Here is a 24,187-nt window from a genome sequence, read left to right as displayed (position 1 = left end):
TCCAATATTTTTAAGCATTTGATTTTTATTGCTTGTATGGAACATATGGAAATATCTTGCGATTGTATCACGAGGATTTAAAAGTCGTTCCCGTCAAATATGGAAACATCTTTCGATTGTATCACGAGGATTTAAAAGTCGTTCCCGTCACATATGGAAAGTTGACCTAATCATGCCCACAATACCAGTACTGGACTATGATCTCCATGAAGGAGTATGTCATCAAATAGCCATCTATATATCAGTAGGTCATCTGTCTTTTACCTGCAGTAGATTTCACAAAAGTTATTGCCTGAAAGGGGAGGTTACTTGCAGCAATTAAAATTATTGGTAAGGACATAAAAACGTGTATTAAGGTACCCTGACCTACCCTAGTTTTTACCTATAACCCTAACCATTTTATTTCACTCAAATGGGCCCCATCCACTGTTGGGATAACTTGTCCATCGGATGCAAACAAATTGATGAACAAACAAACAAGGAAACTATATATATATATATATCCCTCTCTAATTCCAATCCCATATTACAATTTACAGGACCCAAACATGTGTTTGGTGATTTTTGTAATTTCTTAAATTAGCCCGCTTCTTATGTCCTGTTAGCCGAAACCTAGGTCATTTCTTGTTTTGCCAAATATATTCAGGAGCCAATCACATTAAGCTAGACATCCAAGTAACAGGTGTCCCAAAGCCTCGGGTCTGTACTACTCTCCTGGAAACTTGGAGCTGGTAAAATGTTGAAGGTCATTGTTAAAGTTATTACAAGAGCGATCAAAGTATGCATTCCATTTGATGAAATCAAATACAAGGTATAACTATTCATCCAGAAACAAGGAATATGCTGTACACTTATCCTGTGATTATATTATAGTCACAATTGTTTTCATTAAATTAACTGAAATAAAGGCAAAAATCACATACAAACTTTTTTTTTTACATTTCACTCTGTTTATTATTACATCAACAAAAATATACACTGTTTATTACATCAACAAAAATATAACACTGTATACATATTCTTCAATAAATAAATAACAAAACATAAAATCAAAAGCAAAATGTAAAACTTAACCCCTTCATTAAAGTTAAAATCGGTGTCAATTGGTCCACAGCTTCAGAATCAAAAGAATATATATATATAGTTGTATTATAACCCTACACAAGTAAGCAAAGGGACGTAACTCCACTGAAATTTCAAGATTAGTATGGTGTAGGAGATAAATACACTGCATTGGTAATTAAGTTGCAAGAAAATAGGATTAAAGTTGGACACTAGTTTTCAGGAAATGTGATGAAAAATGCACAACTAATAATTTGGGAAGAAGATTTCCATGAACAGAGGGACAGTAAAACAGTCTTGGTTGTAATGGCTATTATGATATTGCTAATTACTGTTTATACATCAAATATTCATATTAATAAAATACTTGTTAATATTCCATTATCTTATTAGCATTCAACACTACCAAAGACTAGACTTGTCTTTATAAAGTAAAATAAGGTATATCATACAGCCTATATTACATAGAATACATTGAAACAGGAACAAATGGAAAAAAATGACTTATTTGTCACCAATTTAGGTAAAAAGCTGCAACATGCAAGTTTGTTACCAATAAGGACTAGTATATCAGGGATGATTGATTGATAAATGTAAGTCACATTACTTGAATGAAAGTCCCTGGAGAGCTTACTACTGACAAATATGTTATAAAAGTTCAGAGCTTTCGACACTACAGAATGTACATGTAGAGAGCCAAGACTGTCCATGTTTCTCAGATGCAGGCATGTAGATGGACATGTACAGGTAGGCCAGAAACAATCCTCAGGGTCAGTACTAGGCCTCATTATTTTTTCACATAAATTCCTATGCACTGCATTTACCAACTGACCACAGAAAAACAGCTGACTTCAACAGGTATTTATAAAGTATGCAAGACACTCAATCCATGGTGTGGGATAGAAACAAGGAGGTTCAAACCAATGGCATAAACTATACAACAAACCTGCAGTCTCCTGCTCATTACATTCTTGGTTTGAATGACTTTATCCATACCTTACTTCAGGGATGGATTCCATTCATACTTAATATATGCAATTTTCTGATTTGGCCATTTATTAAATACCCACCTATTTCTATCAAAGTTAGTTTTCATATTTATTTCATTGATGCCAGCCAAAAAATACCCTTTTTAGCAATGAATATGGAACAAACTGATGTTTGAAATCAGTTCAAAAATTTCTCTAAGAATCAAACACATATAGCCTTTGGTCCTTCTAAACTGCAGCGGTCTTGCAATTGTTACGACCTTTAATGAAACACTGGTCAAATTTCATAGTTTCTGAACTTGGACAAAGTAGTAGAGGCTGCATCCCTCTCCCATGGGGGTGAGGAGGCTTCCTTTGTGGCTGTAATGGAAATGAGATACGTGTACGATTACCAGTATGAGCTAATACTGTGTATTCCTTTCTCAATGGAAGTTTGGCACAAGCTCTATTTCACTTATTGAAACATGACCATCTTATCATCACTCATCTTCGCTAGCCAAGTGTTCGCTTCGTATACACTCCACTTGGCTAGCGAAGATGATCATCACTGTACAAGTCTTACATTATCACTATACAGGTCATGCATCTGTTTTCCTCCATTACTATGCAAGCATTACATGCAGTACAATCTTTTCTTCTTCCAATAAGAAATTACAGATTATAACTCACACTATCTGGTGGTGACTATCTATACTGTATTGACATGATCTTGAACTGCACATTTCTTCCATTTCAATTTTCTATATTGTAGATTAATTTAATTAGACCTTGAGATGTTTTATGACTGCTTTGACTATTTTATAAGCCACAATATAAGCTTGATTACCTAACTGGTATGAAGTTGACGTGGTACTGACAGGGACACTTCCATGAGTGTCGGATCGCTGGGTTGGTCTTTTTATCCTGTGTTCGGGGTGATCCAACATGGGCTGTGGTTTTACTGATGCCCAGTGCATGGACTATAATGAAACAATATATTTGAAATGGTAAGTATATATATATATATATTATAAAAGCAGAAAAATGATCCTTACGGACGAAGAAATAATATAAAAATATACACACATCGGTAGTGTGTCGGATCAGTAATGTGATGGCCCCGAGTTCGCTCCACACAGGGATTTTTTTTTCTTTTCTTTTTTTCTCTCCATAAATCATAGTATTTATAGTAATTCTAAATCCTAAACAAATAGTACTCTTTACCCTAAGACCATAATTATGTATTTCTATTGCTGTGATATCGCTATGGTGGGTACCCATATAGTGGACGTCGCTATAGCAAACTTTTATGTGACGTCATAGTTTATGACGTCACAATACATTGTATCTACTTCAAATGAACAGTCTGAAGAATCTCCTTGATGAGATGAAAGTACTAAAGACTTGCTGTTGAGAATTTTTCTTTTTATATCATATATATATATACAAGTATATAGATTTGTATTACAACTGAATAAAGTCCTACATGAACTGCTGGTTCCTGTCAATTTCCTGTAATACAGTGGGTATTCCTATTGCTGCATGCTCACATGAAGCAGCACCGACCTAAATATTGTGATTACCACAAGTATGATATATTATAACAGTCTTGTACAAGCTGTTATATCATCTCTAAAAACTGAGTGTTACCAAATATATAAAACTGGGCCAGGACCACTTATTAAATTAATGACTGTGTTTATACAGACTGTTTAAACAGTACAATGATGAATGAATGTGTTTGTATAGAACATGCATACAGATGAATGAGTTTATCCAGTACATGTGTACTGATGATTGAGTTTATACAGTACATGTGTACTGATGAATGAGTTTATACAGTCCATGTGTACAGATGATTGAGTGTATACAGTGCATGTGTACTGATTAATGAGTTTATACAGTACATGGGTACAGATGATTGAGTTTATACAGTGCATGTGTACTGATGATTGAGTTTATACATTACATGTGTACTGATGAATGAGTTTATACAGTACATGTGTACTGATAAATGAGTTTATACAGTACATGTGTACAGATGAAAGTATTTATACAGTACATGTGTACTGATAAATGAGTTTATACAGTACATGTGTACTGGTGAATGAGCGTATACGGTACATGTATACTGATGAAAGTATTTATACAGTACATGTGTAATGATGAATGAGCGTATACAGTACATGTATACTGATGAAAGCATTTATACAGTACATGTGTACAGATGAAAGTATTTATACAGTACATGTGTAATGATGAATGAGCGTATACAGTACATGTATACTGATGAAAGCATTTATACAGTACATGTGTACTGGTGAATGAGCGTATACGGTACATGTATACTGATGAAAGTATTTATACAGTACATGTGTAATGATGAATGAGCGTATACAGTACATGTATACTGATGAAAGTGTTTGTTTAAGCTGTAGATACAGGTGTTTGTATGAAACCTTTATTTAGTATTTTGATACTGATTAAAATGGATTAATGTCACATTATAGTCTCATACTGATTTATTCAAATAAATGAAAATGGCAATTTTAATTATAACTTCAAATAAGTCCTCACTGCATTCTCCCCTTGGCTGTTATAGTACTTACAGTATGGACAGAGTCACGTAAACCACTCCATTGGTCGTACGACATTGCAATCCCAGAATTCTTCCACTTATCATATTTTTTCCTCATTTCCTGATCACTTAACACCTCCTTGGCTTTTTGAAGTCTTGCAAATTTTTCAACTTTGAAAATAAGAACAAAACAAGTTTCTTTAGCAAAAGTTGAACAAATAAAAGCATATCATGGTTCTCATTTCAAATGACTACAGTCAAATCTGTAAAACCTACAAGTAGTTTAAAGGTAAAAAAACAACCTTTTTTACATTATGATTGGAGTACATTTCATTAAAAAATTCAAAGTTAGTTTTTGCAGTCTCAAATATCAAGTTTCAAAATTGTTTTGCTTCACAAAATGACACTTCACATGGGTCTCGGATTCTTTTTCGGTCCCAGTAAACAAGTTCTATTTGTGACATCATGCATCTGACTTGGAGGTTTCAGGTTTGCATCCCATATACTAGCTTAATTGCATTTTGTTTCGATTCCTATTAGTATGACTTTTTGGTGCATGTGACTAACCCTTATTACAACCAGTGCATGCTGTATAAGCAAGCTTAAAACAGGAGGTATCAAAACCAGATTTCTGATGTAACACTTATGTAACAACCTAAAATGTACAGTACTTGCAATTGTATAAGTATAAACATAAACTTGTATCTTGCTTACCTGCAGTATGGTCAGCAGGGTTTTTATCGGGATGACATTCTAATGCAAGGATCTTGTACTCTGTATTTATTTGTTCTGTCTGAAGAAAAAGGACGATTTTAATAATCAAGTTGTTGTCTTTAAGTGATGGGTGCAAGAGGACAAGAGGGTGGACAGGTCACTACTAGACTAATTACTGGCAGGTATGTACACAAGTCACTGCCAGCTAGAACTTGCCGCTAAAATGGTGTAATTACATATACTATAAAATATAATAGTATATATATACATTGTAGTGTGTCCAGCACTTCTGGTTTTGTATATAAACTTACAGAGCTGTCATAAAATCTTGACTGCCATGAACTCTGAGCAAGTCAGAAGAAATCAGGCAAGGCTAACCACTCTGCACACATTTCGTTAAGTCTTATTCTGTTCATGGAATGTGTACCATAAGCAAAATTATAGAGAAGTTAGTGGAATTTTTTTCTAGTGCAAACTACAAAAACAGTCTTGGTCTCTGTAACTGCAACCTTTTACTTGCTGTCTGATGAAGATATTTGTGCCATGGCAAGAGTGGGTAGCCAGTCTATACAGTACACAATAACAGGATATGGATTTCCTACCAGAATGTCAAATAACAGCAGCTCTAGTAACTTACCAAAACCTAGCTGCAATCACATATAGCTTCTGAAGACGAGACAATGTTTTATTACATCGTCAGAGCTGAGGAGGCTGGGTATTAATATTAGCAGCTGATTAGTACTTAAACCAGAAACATCCATACACAATCAAAATATTGTAGCGGAACTGGACTGGTCATTTGTTTGCAACCAGGTAGCTCAATAGGTAGAGCTTCCGTCTAGATTTTGGAGGATCCTGGGCTCTGGTCTGGCCATGCATTTTTCCATCTCCTGTCACAGTGGTGCCTGTGACCAATCCTTGTTTCAAGCATTGTGTGTATATATGCTTGACAAGGGGATACCGAGGTATGGGTTGGGGCCCTTGGGGCCGAAGACTTAGAAAAAGTAATTCCTGTAGGAGCTCTATCTAAATCAGAGATTTATAACGATAGAGTTCCTGCACAGCTCCTATATAAAGATGTATGAAATGGAAGTCGGCGAGTGTTCAAAGTACTCACGTGGTTTATAGTAATTGAACATTGATATCGCCAACGAAACTTGTAAATCCCAATAGATAAATGCAAATGCTTCCGCCATACGATCCAACTAAAAAACCTGATATAAATGCATTGCACATCACCGCAATAGTTCTTAATTCCGGAGAGAGGAATGTGTCGGAACTGCACTGGCTCCATCGTCTGTGACCAGGTAGCTCAATTGGTAGAGCGTCCGTCTAGATTTCGGAGGGTCCCGGATTCGAACCCAGGTCTGTACGTGCATTTTTCCCATCTCCTGACCTGTTACACAATTAATATTTCCAAGTTCCATAGGTGCACAGTGATTAAGGTATTTCATACATGTCTTTGTCACTGTATATAGTATGTGATCGGCTCATAACTTTTCCTCAAAATGAAAAAAATATGGAAGTTGGTTGGTATACCCATGTCAAGAACAATGTCAATAATGACCTTTGTCGAATATATTCTTGATTTTGTCTGAAAAGTAACTTTTGAATGCAGAATTTTAGTGGTGCAAAATTGCATTGAATATTGTAATTCATGAAAACACTTACCTGTACATACATTTCTAAAGTATCTGTGTATTGACTATTATCGAGAAAAATGTAAGAAAATACTTCAAATCTCAAGAATGATGGCATGTATTTTCATTGGATATTTTACAATAATTCATGAAGCTAACAAGGCTATTGATACAAGTCAAGTCAGATTTCCTGAGTGAGAACCTGAAGGTGTTTTGAATGGTGTACAGGTAAAATCGCACTTGCTTTGCATGCTTTTTCCCCCAACTTCAGGCAGCCTTGTTGGCTTTATGGCTTTATGCTCATGCAGTTGTTATTTATTCAGTGGAAATATATATGCTATTATTCTGGAGATTTGACACATTTTCTTACATTTTTCCCGATAATAGTCAATAAATGGATACTTCAGGAATGCATGTTCAGGTAAGTTTTTTTTCTTGAATTCCATTATTCATTGCAATTTTGCGCCACAATAATTCTGCATTCAAATGTTACTTATCAGACAAAGTCAACAATATTTTCAACAAATAATTTCTGTAAAGGGCAGTATTGACATTTTTCCTGACATGGGTATACCAAGCAACTTCCACATTTTTATCATTTTGAGGAAATACACTGACATGAGCCTGTATGAAACGTTTGTTTTTTCTTCCAAAGATCGAACGTATTGCAAAGCATTCGAAACAATGTGCATACTTTTTAAACACATTATCATTTCATGTATGTATTGCCTGTGTGTCTAGCTATTAAATGTCTAACTTGACAGCTGACAGGTACTCTACTTTCGGATTGATCCTCGACATATAAAATGATAGTTATAAATCACAAGTTTGTCGATCTATCAAAAAATAATAGACAAAATAAAATGGTTTTATATATCATGTGTTTTCATCTTAACATTACATACCGATGAATGTTCGCTACAGTTCAGAATTTTATAGAAATCATCCTCTTCTCTACACTTATGTTGCAAGATCTCCTCCATGCCGGGACTCGGGAGCTCATTTGCATATTTGACATGGGAATCGATGGTGAAAGCTTTGCGTGTAATACCGCTTCTCTAAATACATTCTTATGTTCATAAAACATGTACTGTATGGATTATGAACGTATTACAAGGGCGTAACTTCTATGTCAGTTCGAATATAATATTTCCCATTCAAAATCTGTAAATAATGATAACTCCCCTGCAAATAACTTTTCAGTGCGCATGCGATGTGGTTCCAAAAAAAGAAAATGGCGGAAGACGTAAAGATTTTAGAAGAGGTCCCATCAAAACGCCAAAGGATCGAACCAGACAGCACTTCTGGCGACTGTGACATTTCCTGTACGTTTAATATTGATTCAACAGAAATAAGAAATGGGCCGGGATCTCATACGAAAGCTAACAACTTTAATTCTTCTGACATAGGTATCTCATATTTGGTGTATTTCGAGTTGTTTCCCTTTAAGTTGTAGACGACTGTTTGCAATATATGCCGAATCATAGATGTTATCTATCATGTATGGGTACAACATAATGACAGCCGACAGAGATATGCATTCTAGATAGTTCATGTCTTTTTTATCTATACACCAAAATAAAAAAATAAAAAAATGGAAATTAAAATTGATAACCTGCTAAAATTAGGTCATCGTGACCTCTTTAAAAAAACAGGTTCACGTTGTATAGTAGACTAGTAGATTGTAGATCCCTTAATGTTTATGATCAACAACCTCCTAAAAGTTTTTATGGTCATCCAAAATTACAACCCCTAGTAAGTCATACTTTTTTGGAAAGTTTCAAATTAAGGGTCCATATATTTAGAAAAACATACATGTACAAAACTAAAAAAAGTTGGGAATATTTTAATAATGTTAATATTGAAATTGTGATGTTTATGATATATCATCTGATTCTATAAGGAAAATCATAAATAATTCAAAATAATATTCACAAATTTAATTTTGTAACAAGTTCAATGTGAAGTAGAGTTATATGTTTTTCTCTATGGAATGGGTATGTGTAATGTACCTTTAAGAATGGTGTTGGGGAAATAAAACCCTGTATTATTATAAATAGAATGATGTTGCATTTAGTAAACTATTTATAAATATTTTGAAAATTAGACCTCCAGTGTTTCTTTGAGGAGACAAACAAAATAGATGTCCCATATATTTCATACTTTTTTCCACTGCAGCTTTATAATTATCATCCTGTCATTTTTCTGTGCAAGAAAATTATTTTCTGGTCCATATGAAATTTCTGAGGCTTAAAGTGAAAAAAGTTCACAAATAACAATTCAGAGACTAACAATTAATTGTAATTGTGAATCATGAATTTATTTGTAAGTAATCATGTCTACTTTGTAGAACTTTCAGTCACCTGGGCAAGACATAAACCGCTGCTGTGAGTGGGTGAACGTCTATATGAGGCACTGGTAGACAGACCTGGCCTCTGCTTGGCTGTAATGTTTAATCTTCACCTTTAGTGTACATGTGGCAGATATTGATTTGATGCATTTTAAATCTTGGTATTTAATTCTCATGATATTGATTTATTAATATTTGTGATTTTAGTGAATGGTAATTATGATGCGACAAGACAGGACAATTTCTCTGGGGAAACAACAGATCAAGAGCATCCAGTACAGAATAATATTGTGAGTTTATCTCTTACATGTAACTTATGACAATTTTTGTATCATCATATAATAAATTGTGTTTTATATGTAGGCTTAGGTTGAAATGTGTGAAGATCATAATGACTTTAGATTCAATGGCAGTTATTTCTCAGTGAAGAAATCATGATATTTTCTTACCATTTTACTTAAGACAAGGAATAATTGAGAGAGAAAAATGAGATAAATATACATGTAACAGGATGAGTATGTTGTATGATATATATAAGTATGCTGCAACTGGTTGCTGTGTATTTTGTCATTAGCAGAAAGTTTTTTAATTATTTACAACAAAGACAAGCACTTATTTTGAGAGTAAAATAAACTTCATTGAGCATGTTTTTTAAAGATGAGAACCAGGTGTTACCAGATGGTTTCCATTTTGACTTGTCCATGAATTTTTGGAAATTGATCAAAGAATTTCAGCAAAAGAATTAAGAACTCTGTTCTTTTGGTTAAGAAAAATGTTTAATATATAATTCTAGTCTTAAATAATTTTAAAACTGTGTACACAATGGAAATTAAAATATTAAATGTAAGGTTGTGTTTGTGTAGGATCAAGATAATGAAGTTATAGCAGATGATTCGGACAACCTTAGTGATGTCAGTGATATGTCTGGACTGAGTGAGGATGCCTGGCAGGCTACATCTCCTGGATAGCATCAGTGATAAGTCTAGACTGAGTGAGGATGCCTGGCAGACTACATCTACTGGTAAGTATCGGTGATATGTCTGGACTGAGTGAGGATTCCTGGCAGGCTACATCTCCTGGTAAGTATCAGTGATATGGCTGGACTGAGTGAGGCGGTCTGGCAGACTACATCTCCTGGTAGGTATCACTGGTATGTCGGGGCTGGGTGAGGAGGCCTGGCAGACTACATCTCCTGGTAGGTATCAGTGGTATGTCGCGACTGAATGAGGAGGCCTGGCAGACTACATCTCCTGGTAGGTATCACTGGTATGTCGGGGCTGAGTGAGGAGGCCTGGCAGACTACATCTCCTGTTAGGTATCAGTGATATGTCGGGACTGAGTGAGGATGCCTGGCAGACTACATCTCCTGGTAGGTATCAGTGATATGTCGGGACTGAGTGAGGAGGCCTGGCAGACTACATCTCTTGGTAGGTATTAGTGATATGTCTGGACTGAGTGAGGATGCCTGGCAGACTACATCTACTGGTAGGTATCACTGGTATGTCTGGACTGAGTGAGGATGCCTGGCAGACTACATCTCCTGGTAGGTATCACTGGTATGTCTGGACTGAGTGAGGATGCCTGGCAGACTACATCTACTGGTAGATATCACTGGTATGTCGGGACTGAGTGAGGAGGCCTGGCAGACTACATCTCCTGGTAGGTATCACTGGTATGTCGGGACTGAATGAGGAGGCCTGGCAGATTACATCTCCTGGTATGTATCACTGGTATGTCTGGACTGAGTGAGGATGCCTGGCAGACTACATCTACTGGTAGATATCACTGGTATGTCGGGACTGAGTGAGGATGCCTTGCAGACTACATCTCCTGTTAGGTATCAGTGATATGTCGGGACTGAGTGAGGAAGCCTGGCAGGCTACATCTACTGGTATGTATCACTGGTATGTCTGGACTGAGTGAGGAGGCCTGGCAGACTACATCTACTGGTAGGTATCAGTGATATGTCTGGACTGAGTGAGGAGGCCTGGCAGACTACATCTCCTGGTAGGTATCAGTGACATGTCTGGAATGTTGATTTTGTTTCATGTTTTTTTTCATAGACATACATATCTTTATTTACCACTGTTCGTATCGAATTAAGTCACCGCCGGATTGTATATATTGGAGACTACCAAAGGTAAATATTTTACGCAAATTCGAAAACAATAGGTCACATGATGAAAAATGAGTTCTTTGCACTTAAAAAAAATTCACATTGATTGGTGCTGATTTTAGCAGCAATTAATTGGATTAGGCAACTGTCATGTGCTATAACAAGTTAAACATAAGACAGGTAACACCAAGATATCTTGTCTTAACAGGTATGAGACGGCATAATAATTTGTCGTGTTTACACGTCAACAGGGACCAAAATGACATTGTTGTCGTGTGTACACAACAATGGTACAGAAAGAGTTACCCTGCATCCATGATTGATATTATACAAGCATGTATTATGCCATTTTCCAATTTTTGAAAAGCAGAATAAGAGGCAGAATATAAGTTTTTGCATTTTCTTAACAGATGTGTCATGTGTGATTTATTTCCAATAACTTAAAAAAAAAATGGTCTCCTAGCCAATTTCATTGACTATATTTATATTGCTGTTAGAGCACTTGAAATGACATAATTATCATTCTGTCAGTCTTGTGATGTTGGTATACTAGATTTATATTCAGTTTAGTGATGTTGGTATGCTTATTAGGTTTACAATATTCAGTCTGGATATATCTGTGTGCTAGGTTAATATTCAGTTTAGTGATGTTTTGCCTGGTAAAGTCTGATTATGGAATGTCACACAGTTATTTTATTTCTGATCCCAACCAGGTTCCATGATGTGGGTTCAAGATCAGATGATGACAGGAATAAACCCTCGTGTCATTCTCAATGACCTCATAATGTCAGACGTCCTAATTCCAGAAGATATGGATGATTTTACTCTGTGGAAAATAATTGTCAATATCATGTCGGAACCACCACGGAGGAAGAAACTGCCTCATGTTAATACCTTGGAAGATGTTCTACATCTTCTGAAAACTTGCAGCAAAATCATGGTGTTGACAGGAGCAGGGGTAAGGAAATAAACATGATATTCTAAGATGGTTTAACAGAATGTGCATTTGTCTATTGATGCTGATAATAAACCACGGACCACTTTGCTACAATACGTATCTACAATTATAATACTGTTCTGTCATCTGATATTTTTAGCCCACCATCATCTGATGGTGGGCTTTTCAAATCACCCTGCATCCGTGGTCCGTCCGTTGTCTGTCCTTAAACAATTTTTGTTATCGCTATTTCGCGAGAAGTACTTGAGGGATCTTTCTCAAATTTTACATGTTGGTTCCCCTTGGTCCTTAGCTGTGCAGGGCAACTTTTGAGACTGGTCAGATAAACAAAATGGCCGACAGGCATTGAAGGTTGAGAAATCTTTCCTAAAATATTTATATAGGTTTCCTTTGTTATGAATTTATGCATATTTTCTTATGAGACTGATCGGAAAAACAAATCTTTGATTTTGACAGTTAAGGTTTGTTAGTGCTATTTCCCAGGAAGTACTGGGGAGTTCTTTCTCAAATTCTTTATGTAGGTTCCCCACTATCCTTTATTGTTCATGTTTACTTTTGAAACTGATCATATAAACAAAATAGCCAACCGACAGCCATCTTCGATTTTTGACATTGAAGGTTTGTTAGTACTATTTCTCAGGAATAACTTGATGGATCTTTCTCAATTTTGATATGTAGGTTTCCCTAATCCCTCGTTGTGCATGTTATATTTTGAGACTGATCATAAAAATAAAATGGCTAAAGTTAAGGAAGAACTAGACAGTGCAATGATTGATTCTATTTCTTTCACATTAAGTACTGTACTAGTAAGTATGTAAATTGACAAAGTCACTTTGAAGGTTGTCTTTCATACACATCAGTATTTAGTTTAGATCAAAAATGACCTCAAGGTGCATTTACTGTTAACATGACTGGATCAAATAGATTAGAGAAAAGAAGAGAAAAGATCGAACTGACAAAGAACTAATGAAGATGGTACAATGGTGGGCGCCAAGATCCCTCTGGGATCTCTTGTATTTACTGTTAAGCTGTGCATTGTAGGTGTTTTTCATAGTAACAAGTAATTAATCTGTTTGATGTAAATTAAATGATATTTTTTTTTATACTCCTAACATGTGTCAAGTAAGGAAAAATAAAAATAACAAAAATATTTGCAATCCAGTTTATTGTCAACTATTAGTCCCTTACCAGTCCAACCGGAAGGGACTTTAGTTTTTCAATCTGTCAGTCACACATTCTTGTGAACTCCACGCCTTCTAAAGTTTCAATCATATAACAAATATGTAGATGTTACAGACACAAAACAGTGATGCACGTATTGTTATGCCATTGCCATCATTTTATTTTCTTGGAGTTATGTCCCTTTTCATTGTCATTCTGTCTGTCAGACATTTTTTAGAGGACAACTTCTTATAAAGTATTTACTCATTGACAACGAAAGTTTTTAGTCCACCCACCATAAAATCACCCTGCGTCCGTGGTCCGCCTGTCCATCAGGCTATCATTACACTATTGCCATTCTTTAATTTTTACAATCCAATAAAATGCAATTTTCAACCTAACCTGCAAAATATTGAAATGTTTCCAAGGTGATGCTGTATATTAACCAGAATTTTATCCATTTAGGTATCGGTGTCCTGTGGCATCCCTGACTTCCGGTCCAGGAATGGTATTTATGCCCGACTAGCCGTCGACTTTCCAGATCTTCCTGATCCCCAGGCAATGTTTGATATCAAATACTTCAGGGATGACCCAAGACCTTTTTTCAAATTTGCCAAGGTAATTAAACTGATGGGCGCATTTGCATGCTTGAAATGTTTATACATGTGTGCATAATAGCTGTTTCAGATATATTTACTATCGTATGGCATTGCCATTTATAATTTATAATTCATGGGTTTGTTAGGTATTATATGAAATTGTTAACTTTTGTATAGTGGAAGAAAAAATTGTTGATGGTGAGGATCACAAAAACGGTGACTCCTCAATGTGAAGGAATCTTTATATTACATTTCAAAAATAGTAAACATGATTTGAAGTTGATACATATACCGTACTGTAAAATTATTTTTACAATAATATGCCTGTGATTAATTTGTAGGAAATCTACCCAGGCCAGTTTGAACCGTCCAAATCTCACAAATTCATCAAAATGTTGGAAAGTCAGGGAAAGCTTCTACGTAATTATACCCAGAATATAGATACCCTGGAGCAAGTGGCCGGGATAACCAGTGTCATTCAGTGCCATGGTAAGGGCTACAGTTTATACAGTTGTATCTATAGGCTTGAGTGCTCAGCTTCAATTATGTGACACTTATGTTTAGGCATACCTAATTCTAACTGTCTGGAGAGTGGAAAATAAAAGAAAACCTTCAGTTAAAGGCAACCTATATCTATTTACTTGAGTTTGTAAAGAAAATTCCAACAAAATATTTCTGAATATTTAAATGTCTTTTGTTTCTTCTCAGACATTTTATACCTCAGTCATGTGCTATTTTCAAAACAAAATCTTATTTAGAATTGTTGTTTAGATGTACCATATGTCTTGGTTTTCTCTAGGATCATTTGCCAATGCTACCTGTATGGTTTGCAAGCACAAGATGAAGGCAGATGATATTAAGGCAGATATTTTCAAACAGGTATAGTATATAACATTTCTAAACATCCTTTTGTAAGATTTACCTGTGATAAATTATATAATATCAATTTATTCTTACACAAAATTTGATCAGCTGAAGGATTAATTGTTGTGTTCGCTGAAATTTCTACAGCCAAGTAGTTGTTCAAGAAAGGACTTTTTGGTGAAGGCTATTACCATCCAGTATCAATGTAATTGACAAGAGTTCCTCCCCTCCAGCAACACAACGGCTTCTAAGACAATATTGTTATCAAACAATTGGGGCAGGCTATATTATTAACAACCATTTTCGTTCCAGTTTGGGTTTGTTTGTTGCTTATGTGTGTCACCGGTTGCTCAGTTTTAACAATAACTCGGACAAGTTGTTTTAAGTGTATATCTTTCCTTTATAATCTCTGAGATACCGGGTATGATGTTCCTAGCCTGCTAATACATGCTGGCGACAATGTATCTGTACGCCCTCTATATAATTAAAGGCTAAGCTCTATCAGTAATCTGATCCGGCTCTCACGAGTCGGATTGTAAGAATGACCACTGGGCAGTAAGTATCTACCCAGTAGCCAAAATATAGTGGCGGAAATATAGGGTGCTTTATTCGTGCAAGGGGCAGGTCTAAGGTCTACGTTTTAAGTACAATTCAGTCAGAATGTTGAAACAGAACATAACAACACAGGTACATGCATTCCGAACTGATGACGTCACATACACTGTTTACGAGACGGGATAACACACGTGTATACAGACAGTTGACAGCACTCGTATATATATATACACACACCATATATATATATATATCATATTATATAACCCAGGGTTACATGTGCCTAATATTTAATAACCTTATTATGCTACATTGAGAACTTGCACCACTGATGTACCACTAATGTATCACAAGAATAATTGCTGGGAGTTTTAACTACAGCTGGTTAGCAGTGGTGTATCATGCCGATAGCCAGACACACAAAGAAAATAATTGTGGAACATGGTTAGAAAAACTACTATTTACTATAAAATATAGGTGTGCCTAGTAGAATGTTTTCAAATCGTAACTACCACAGGCTAGTAACGCAGACTAGTGTTTATAAAAAGTAAAATGATTGAACAACTCTACTGGTATTTGTTGACAGGTGATTCCCCACTGTCCTAAGTGCCCCCCCGAGGACATCACTGCAGTGATGAAGCCAGATATTGTATTCTTTGGAGAAAGTCTCCCTGAGGAATTCCATCAACAGATGGCTGCTGATAAAGACAAGTGTGATCTACTCATCGTCATTGGGTCATCACTGAAAGTGCGACCAGTTGCTCTGATTCCAAGTAAGTACAACGATGTCAGGGTTTACTGAGGTTCCAAGGAAAGTTTGACCAGTTGCTCTTATTCCAAATAAGTACAACGATGTCAGGGTTTACCGAGGTTCCAAGGAAAGTTCGACCAGTTGCTCCTATTCCAAGTAAGTACAACGATATCAGGGTTTACCGAGGTTCCAGGGAAAGTTCGACCAGTTGCTCTTATTCCAAGGAAGTACAACGATGTCGGGGTTTACCGAGGTTCCAAGGAAAGTTAGACCAGTTGCTCTTATTCCAAGTAAGTACAACGATGTCGGGGTTTACCGAGGTTCCAAGGAAAGTTAGACCAGTTGCTCTTATTCCAAGTAAGTAGAACGATGTCAGGGTTTACCAAGGTTCCAAGGAAAGTTCGACCGGTTGCTCTGATTCCAAGTAAGTACAACAATGTCGGGGTTTACTGAGGTTCCAAGGAAAGTTTGACCAGTTGCTCTGATTCCAAGTAAGTACAACGATGTCGGGGTTTACCGAGGTTCCAAGGAATGTTCGACCAGTTGCTCTTATTCCTAGTAAGTCCAACGATGTCAGGGTTTACCGAGGCTCCAAGGAAAGTTCGACCGGTTGCTCTGATTCCAAGTAAGTACAACGATGTCAGGGTTTATCAAGGTTCCAAGGAAAGTTCGACTAGTTGCTCCTATTCCAAGTAAGTACAACGATGTCAGGATTTACCGAGGTTCCAGGGAAAGTTCGACCAGTTGCTCTTATTCCAAGTAAGTACAACGATGTCAGGGTTTACTGAGGTTCCAAGGAAAGTTCGACCAGTTGCTCCTATTCCAAGTAAGTACAACGATGTCAGGGTTTACCGAGGTTCCAAGGAAAGTTCGACCAGTTGCTCTTATTCCAAGTAAGTACAACGATGTCAGGGTTTACCGAGGTTCCAAGGAAAGTTCGACCAGTTGCTCTTATTCCAAGTAAGTACAACGATGTCAGGGTTTACCAAGGTTCCAAGGAAAGTTCGACCGGTTGCTCTTATTCCAAGTAAGTACAACGATGTCAGGGTTTACCGAGGTTTCAAGGAAAGTTTGACCAGTTGCTCTGATTCCAAGTAAGTACAACGATGTCAGGGGTTACTGAGGTTCCAAGGAAAGTTTGACCGGTTGCTCTGATTCCAAGTAAGTACAACGATGTCAGGGTTTACCGAGGTTCCAAGGAAAGTTCGACCAGTTGCTCTGATTCCAAGTAAGCACAACGATGTCAGGGTTTACCGAGGTTCCAAGGAAAGTTCGACCGGTTGCTCTGATTCCAAGTAAGTACAACGATGTCAGGGTTTACCAAGGTTCCAAGGAAAGTTCGACCGGTTGCTCTTATTCCAAGTAAGTACAACGATGTCAGGGTTTACCGAGGTTCCAGGGAAAGTTCGACCAGTTGCTCCTATTCCAAGTAAGTACAACGATGTCAGGGTTTACCAAGGTTCCAAGGAAAGTTCGACCAGTTGCTCTGATTCCAAGTAAGCACAACGATGTCAGGGTTTACCGAGGTTCCAGGGAAAGTTCGACCAGTTGCTCCTATTCCAAGTAAGTACAACGATGTCAGGGTTTACCGAGGTTCCAAGGAAAGTTTGACCAGTTGCTCTTATTCCAAGTAAGTACAACGATGTCAGGGGTTACTGAGGTTCCAGGGAAAGGGTTAATTAATCACTCAAACATTTTTGTATAGTCTGGATCATAACACCTATATATATCTGTAAAAGGTGGACTGCTGTAGCACCAATTCATTTTTGTAGAGTGTGGACTACCTTACTATCCACACATTGATATAAAATCTAGATTATCCTACCATCCATTCATTTCTGTTTAATCTTAAGGGGACACTTTGAACTTGTTAAATGCAGGGGGAAAATATAAAACATAAAAAAGTACAAAACAAAACTAAAAACTAACCAACCAGGTACTAACCAACGAGATTCGGACATTGCCATTTTAGCATCAGAAAATGTAAAGTTGCAAAATAACAAAAGATATGCAACAGCACGATAAAACAGCTAAATGTAGTAAGTATGTACGAAAAATAGCCAAAGGTACCACCGCTTGGCCCAAAATGACAAACAAAACAGAAGGTTTTAAAATAGCTTACAGTTCTTGTTATTTATGCCTTCATTGGGTATTTGCTTAAAAATGACTTTTCTTTTTTCTATCTTGAATTTCAATAGATTCTTTACCTCCTGATGTTCCACAAATCCTGATTAACCTTGAACCTCTCAAAAACATGAACTTTGATGTTGAACTGCTTGGCAACTGTGACACCATAATGGGTGAGTTGTGTAAGAGACTGCAGTGGGACGGCATTTCTAGTTTATCTGAACCGACCATGGAAGAAGTGACCAAAGGCCAACTCAGGACCCCTCCTCCTTATCCTGTAAAAGACCATGTGTTTTTCTCAGAGATCAGTACTGATAAAGATGTGATAAATGTGGATAATCTGGATAAAAAACTGAATGATATAGATGAATCAGTGACGGCGTGTGATTCCAGTCAAGTGGTGGCTAACGCACCACAGGACTCTGTTGTAGCTCAGAGTTTGGTGTGTGATACAAATCAGGTAGCACTTGACCCACCACAGGACAGTGATGTAGGTCAGAGTTCAGATCTCAATAACATCACTTCTCCGTCAGAGGATCAGTGTAGCTCTCAAAGTCAGCGTGTACAATTTTTGCAGGAAAATGTGTGTAGTTCTGCATCTGTCGTGGAACAAAACAGTGTGGAGTCTGCAAACGCTCTTAAACATCCTCAGCAGAAGGTGACAGAAAATGATGTGGAACCGGACACATCTGACCCACAGCAGGAAAGTGAAGTTTCTGCTCCAAACCCTGAGTCAACAGAAAAGAGTGTAGCAAACACAGTGAGGCCCGGTGAAGGTGATGCTACGGCACCTCTCTGCAAAAACACAGTGAGGCCTGGTGAAGGTGATGCTACGGCACCTCTCTGCAAAAACACAGTGAGGCCTGGTGAAGGTGCTGCTATGGCACCTCTCTGCAAAAACACAGTGAGGCCTGGTGAAGGTGATGCTACGGCACCTCTCTGCAAAAACACAGTGAGGCCCGGTGAAGGTGATGCTACGGCACCTCTCTGCAAAAACACAGAAGTTGTGACCTGCAGTACAGAAGGAGACCTGAAATCTGACATGGAGATTAGCAGGGCTTTTCAACAGGGACCAAGCTGCTCCAATGAGAATTCAGAACTAGAAATGATGAGGAGCATGTGGCAGCCAAAGCGCCATGACAGCCTCTCCAAACTGTTAGATGGTAAGTGATCATAAAGTGGTAAATGGTAGATGTGTCTTAGCTTCATGGCAGTGTTTTTATATTTCAATAGATCAATGCAAAATCACTAGCTATCTGAAGTTTTGATTATGTATGAAAAGTTCATGTATATCTCAGTAAACAGAAAACATTCCAATTTGTTGGTTCATTTGAATGCAATCCTTTTCTTAAGCTCACTCTTTGAAAATGATTTGGTCAATGGGCTCTTGTGATTACATAAAACTATAAAACAAAAATTTTGGAACCTCAATCGATAAGTTTGGGCCTGTGATTAAAAAGAGTTTTGAATATCAGTGTTTGACAACAGTAATATAACATTGTTTGTATATCTTTACATGTAATACATTGTTCGTATATCTGTACATGTAACAAAGTGTACGAGGATTCTCTTCACATTTCATTCAACATATGCATCTGAAGTTGTGTGTAAATAATTTATCACATTATACTTGAAGTCACAATAAATACTCAATACCAATGTAACCAGAAATTTATATCTTACAAAGTGTAAATAATCTACAGTTACTGTACTGGGATTAGATTGTTCATTTGTCCGTGCATCTATCTTCTGAAGACACAGTTTTGTCCAAATTGCTGATGTAGAACATCATCAATATCAATGAAGTTGCTAGCCTCTTGATAACTGTTCTAGTTAAATGGGTACATTTGTTTCTCTTATATGAGTAAGATGTTAACATAATAATTTGCAAGAAAAGGTTAAGCAAAATTCATACCCAAAAGTAATAAATCCATCTTTTTCAGAAAACCAGTTCTTGTATCTTGCACCTTGTCGGTATGTGTTTCCGGGAGCAGAGGTTTACGATAGCAGCGATGATGAAGCAGATGAGGTGCAGTCTTCAACGTCTTCAAGTTGCTGTTCCATTGACTCTAGGTTGGGAGATCTAGATAGGGTAGAGAAAAATGACTGTGGTGACATTGGAATGTCAACATGTGACCAACCATTGGAATGTCCACAGTCAACAGATAGTCAGGTCTCAACTACTCAAGCTATCAGTAAAGAAAGCAAACCTGTTGTGTCTACTGAAGCCATCAACTGTTCAGTCCAGAAATAGGGAAAGCAAACCTGTTGTGTCTACTGAAGCCATCAGCTGCTCAATCCAGATATAGGGAAAGCAAACCTTATGTGTTAAAAATAGAAGAAAACACAACTTGATCGTCCTCTGCAGCTACAATGTATTTCCCAATACAACTAGATTTACATGTTTGTATGTCAGTATATATATATTTATGTTCAAAGCAATCTGTGCCATCAAAATAGTCCAAGCACATTCCTTTTATTAATCAAAACTTTAATATGAAAATGAGATGTCATACAAAGCTTTGGTGTACAAATTCTGTTTGTCATTTCCATTTCATAGATCAAATACTGGTTTAGATAAATTGCATATAAATGGCTTATGTGAACAATTTGATTTTAAACCTTCAAAAATTTGGCAACTGGAAAAACGAAATTCATTGTTGAATTATAAACATTTCCTGATGATGATGCTTTTGCAAAAAAAATATGCTGAAACATCCTGTCTTGCATGATGAGAAACCCAAACATTTGCTTAAAATCTTGCCTGTTCCAGCTGGATTAATTGAGGGGATATTTCTGCAACAGAACAATCTGAGAGTATAAGGTTCACAGACTATTTACATTAAGATGATATATCCTGACAAAGTGTGCTGAGTGTGTTAGATGTGCCTGGTATATATAGACTTTGTGTTTACTACAATGTAAGAGGTGTACAGCTAGTCGCAGATCGACTGTACTATACAATAATGTAGCAGGAGGCGTATCGGCTAACTTATTATTTAATACTAATTATTAGGAGCCTAATTGGCTCTTGTTGTAGTGTTTGTATCTGGATCTGAATTGGTCTCTGGTTTCGTTGGATGTATTTGACCTCAGGTCTCGGTTGATTAATGCCTTTCACACCTGAGATCCATTGTTTGGCGCTTGTAGACCAGCTTGCTCCCTTCCTTGTTCTGTCTGACTTGCTAAAGAAAATTTTCACTCCCCAGAAACGATCTTTAATGCTTTTAGTTTTGTTCCTATTTTCTAAAAAAGAATAATAGAATTTGATAATTATCATTAATGTTACAAATTTACTTTGTTGAAGTTTCCAGACCATTGTCCGGAATAAAGCGTACATATACTAATGTTTTACAGTGAATGAATTAAAGTTACTGCAAGTACACCTACTGGATATTTTCTTACCAAGTCTTTTTTTAATTCATTGTTTAAAGTTGTATTTCACTTTTTGTGCACAACAACATTATTAGGATGAGGCCAAATTTACCTTGTTAGTGTATCACTGAGCAAAATATTGTTACAATTGACTAACTTTACCTTGATGATGCATTACACAAATATTATAAGGATTATTATATAGGATTAGACTAATTTCTACTTGTTAGTGAGTTATTGAGTCCAATACCTTAAAATAATCAGGATTATACCAAATTTACACTGTCAGAGTATTTTTGGGTTTCATTCACCAATGTGGTTGTGATTATGCCACATTTACATTGTCAGAAAATTGTTCAGCCTGATGTTAAAACAGTAGTATTTAATTAGGACGAGGCTAAATTTAAAACCATTTTCTGTCTCCCTACCAACCCTAAACTATTGTGCCTAACCAGAAACACTCACCGGACTTAGAAAATATCTGGGTTAACTTTGTGTTCTATCATCAAAGATTACTGGTATGTAAAATAGGCTAGAGAATAAAATGTTTGACCTACTTAAATGTATGGATATGTTTTCAAGGTTTTGTAAACCAGTGTGTATGATACCAAATGTATGTAGAAGTTTGTAAATATTCTATGTGTATATAAAACCTTTACTGTATATGTGCACTATATATCATCTGTTGTCTTGTTACATATGGACTTATGTATATATACATGTATGTAGCTCTTTTAGTTATGAAAATTCAAATTATTTACTTTGGAATGTAATTGAGTTATGTTTTATCTTAAAACTTTATCCTCTAGTGTAAATGAACTGTTTCCTTTAAGAACAGCATTTCAGGCTATCAAAATTGTTGAGTACACGAAGAATCTCTGCACAATAATTCTACAGCATCAAGTTTTACAAACTTACATATGATTGTATTTGGAAACAGATTTCTCAACTAACAGATTTAATTATATGAGGAACGGTTTAACTCATTCACCCCTGAAGACACATTTGAACTCTTCCAATATAAAGGTTGGAATAGGTCATTATGAAATTTCAGGGGTGAATTAGTTAAACAAATTTCTTGTGATAAAAATATTGCAAAAGCATTCCTTTTTTTAACTAAATCAGGAAACAGAAGGAGCTGAAGGTCAGAGAGATGTATCATTGATCATCTTTAGCTACATTTTTCATGCAAATATGGTGTCTCATTTGGTGTGTACGTATTATATTTGTTGTTTTGTTCGATTTATTTATTGTATAAATGTATAATTTTGTAAGAATGAACTATATGTCTATATATATTTCTTACAAAAGTCAAAATCAGAAGGTGCCGAAAATTCACTGTGAATATCCCATCAGAAGTCAGTATGACGTATAGCTTTTGTATGAATCATCAGAAACCTGGTATGTGTATGTATATATCACTGTAGTCAATTTGTAGGTATAGATTATTATATATTATTATCTATTAAACTGTAAACAGCCTTATATTTTATGGTGAATTATTTTGTAGATATTTAGAAATTTAGAAAGTCATCTTAAGGTGTAGGAGTTAGTTATATACTTAGAAGTAGATGTATATAGTAGGAAATCCTGTCAGACACAGAACATTCAGTAGCAGGTAGTCAAATAAAAAACAGTCACATGAACAAATCAATATTATTGTTTTATTTATAACAAGTGCAAATAAGCTCTTTACTTTTATCATTAAACCTTCCAAATGAGTTTGGAATCTTGATCTTAAGTCACAAGGCATATGACTTGTGTGTAATGACTGTCAGAGGATCTTATCCAAAGCTGTCATACTTTCTCCATTAGGTGTATGACATACTGGTATGTAACGTTCAGAATTATAAGTTCAGCCCTGAATGAGTGTTTCCAATCTGTTCAGTGCATAAGTACAACACTGACAGAGTGTATCCAGTCTGTCCAGTGAATAAGTACAACACTGAAGTAGTGTATCCAGTCTGTTGAGTGAATAAGTACAACACTGATGTAGGGTATCCAGTGTATATAGCAATATAAGTTTATTTTACAGTGTATGTGTTACAATGTAGCAATATACGTTTATTCTACAGTGTACGGGTTACAATGTAGCAATATACGTTTATTCTACAGTGTACGGGTTACAATGTAGCAATATACGTTTATTCTACAGTGTACGGGTTACAATGTAGCAATATAAGTTTATTTCACAGTGTACGTGTTACAATGAAGCAATAGAAGTATATTCTACAGTGTACGTGTTAAAATGTAGCACTAGAAGTTTATTTTACAGTGTTCGTGTTACAATGTAGCAATATACGTTTATTCTACAGTGTACGGGTTACAGTGTAGCAATAGAGTCACAAGGCATATGACTTGTGTGTAAT

General features: G+C 36.2%; 2 protein-coding genes across 4 annotated transcripts; one reads left to right on the top strand and one right to left on the bottom strand.

Annotated features, from left to right (window-relative positions):
- Positions 1–1,023: 1,023 nt before the first annotated feature.
- On the bottom strand, positions 1,024–8,168 carry LOC110460061 (dnaJ homolog subfamily C member 12-like). Its single transcript, XM_021512769.1, has 5 exons — positions 7,868–8,168; positions 5,323–5,401; positions 4,640–4,779; positions 2,878–3,010; positions 1,024–2,411 (listed from the first exon to the last, which is right to left on the bottom strand). Exons 1-5 carry the CDS (start codon positions 7,943–7,945, stop codon positions 2,329–2,331), a joined length of 513 nt encoding a protein of 170 aa, XP_021368444.1. The 5' UTR covers positions 7,946–8,168; the 3' UTR covers positions 1,024–2,328.
- On the top strand, positions 7,361–23,468 carry LOC110460060 (NAD-dependent protein deacetylase sirtuin-1-like). 3 transcript variants are annotated; one of them, XM_021512768.1, is made up of 11 exons: positions 7,361–7,383; positions 8,166–8,371; positions 9,520–9,602; positions 10,176–10,267; positions 12,137–12,386; positions 14,013–14,165; positions 14,488–14,635; positions 14,946–15,025; positions 16,152–16,338; positions 18,515–19,606; positions 20,387–23,468. In XM_021512768.1, the coding sequence occupies exons 1-11, from the start codon at positions 7,376–7,378 to the stop codon at positions 20,695–20,697; spliced, it is 2,610 nt and encodes an 869-aa protein (XP_021368443.1). In that variant the 5' UTR covers positions 7,361–7,375; the 3' UTR covers positions 20,698–23,468. The 3 variants fall into 3 exon arrangements, with proteins under 3 accessions (XP_021368443.1, XP_021368442.1, XP_021368441.1); XM_021512767.1 differs by lacking the exons at positions 7,361–7,383; positions 8,166–8,371; positions 9,520–9,602; positions 10,176–10,267 and adding an exon at positions 10,282–10,391 and having other exon boundaries at positions 12,142–12,386; positions 18,515–19,219; positions 19,268–19,606; XM_021512766.1 differs by lacking the exons at positions 7,361–7,383; positions 8,166–8,371; positions 9,520–9,602; positions 10,176–10,267 and adding an exon at positions 10,282–10,391 and having other exon boundaries at positions 12,142–12,386.
- The last annotated feature ends 719 nt before the right edge of the window (positions 23,469–24,187 follow it).

This window comes from Mizuhopecten yessoensis, unplaced genomic scaffold (genome assembly GCF_002113885.1).
Source record: "Mizuhopecten yessoensis strain PY_sf001 unplaced genomic scaffold, ASM211388v2 scaffold10313, whole genome shotgun sequence".
Lineage (NCBI taxonomy): Eukaryota > Metazoa > Mollusca > Bivalvia > Pectinida > Pectinidae > Mizuhopecten > Mizuhopecten yessoensis.
The sequence above is the reverse complement of the archived record's forward strand: the minus strand, read 5'-3'. Positions and strand labels throughout refer to the sequence as shown.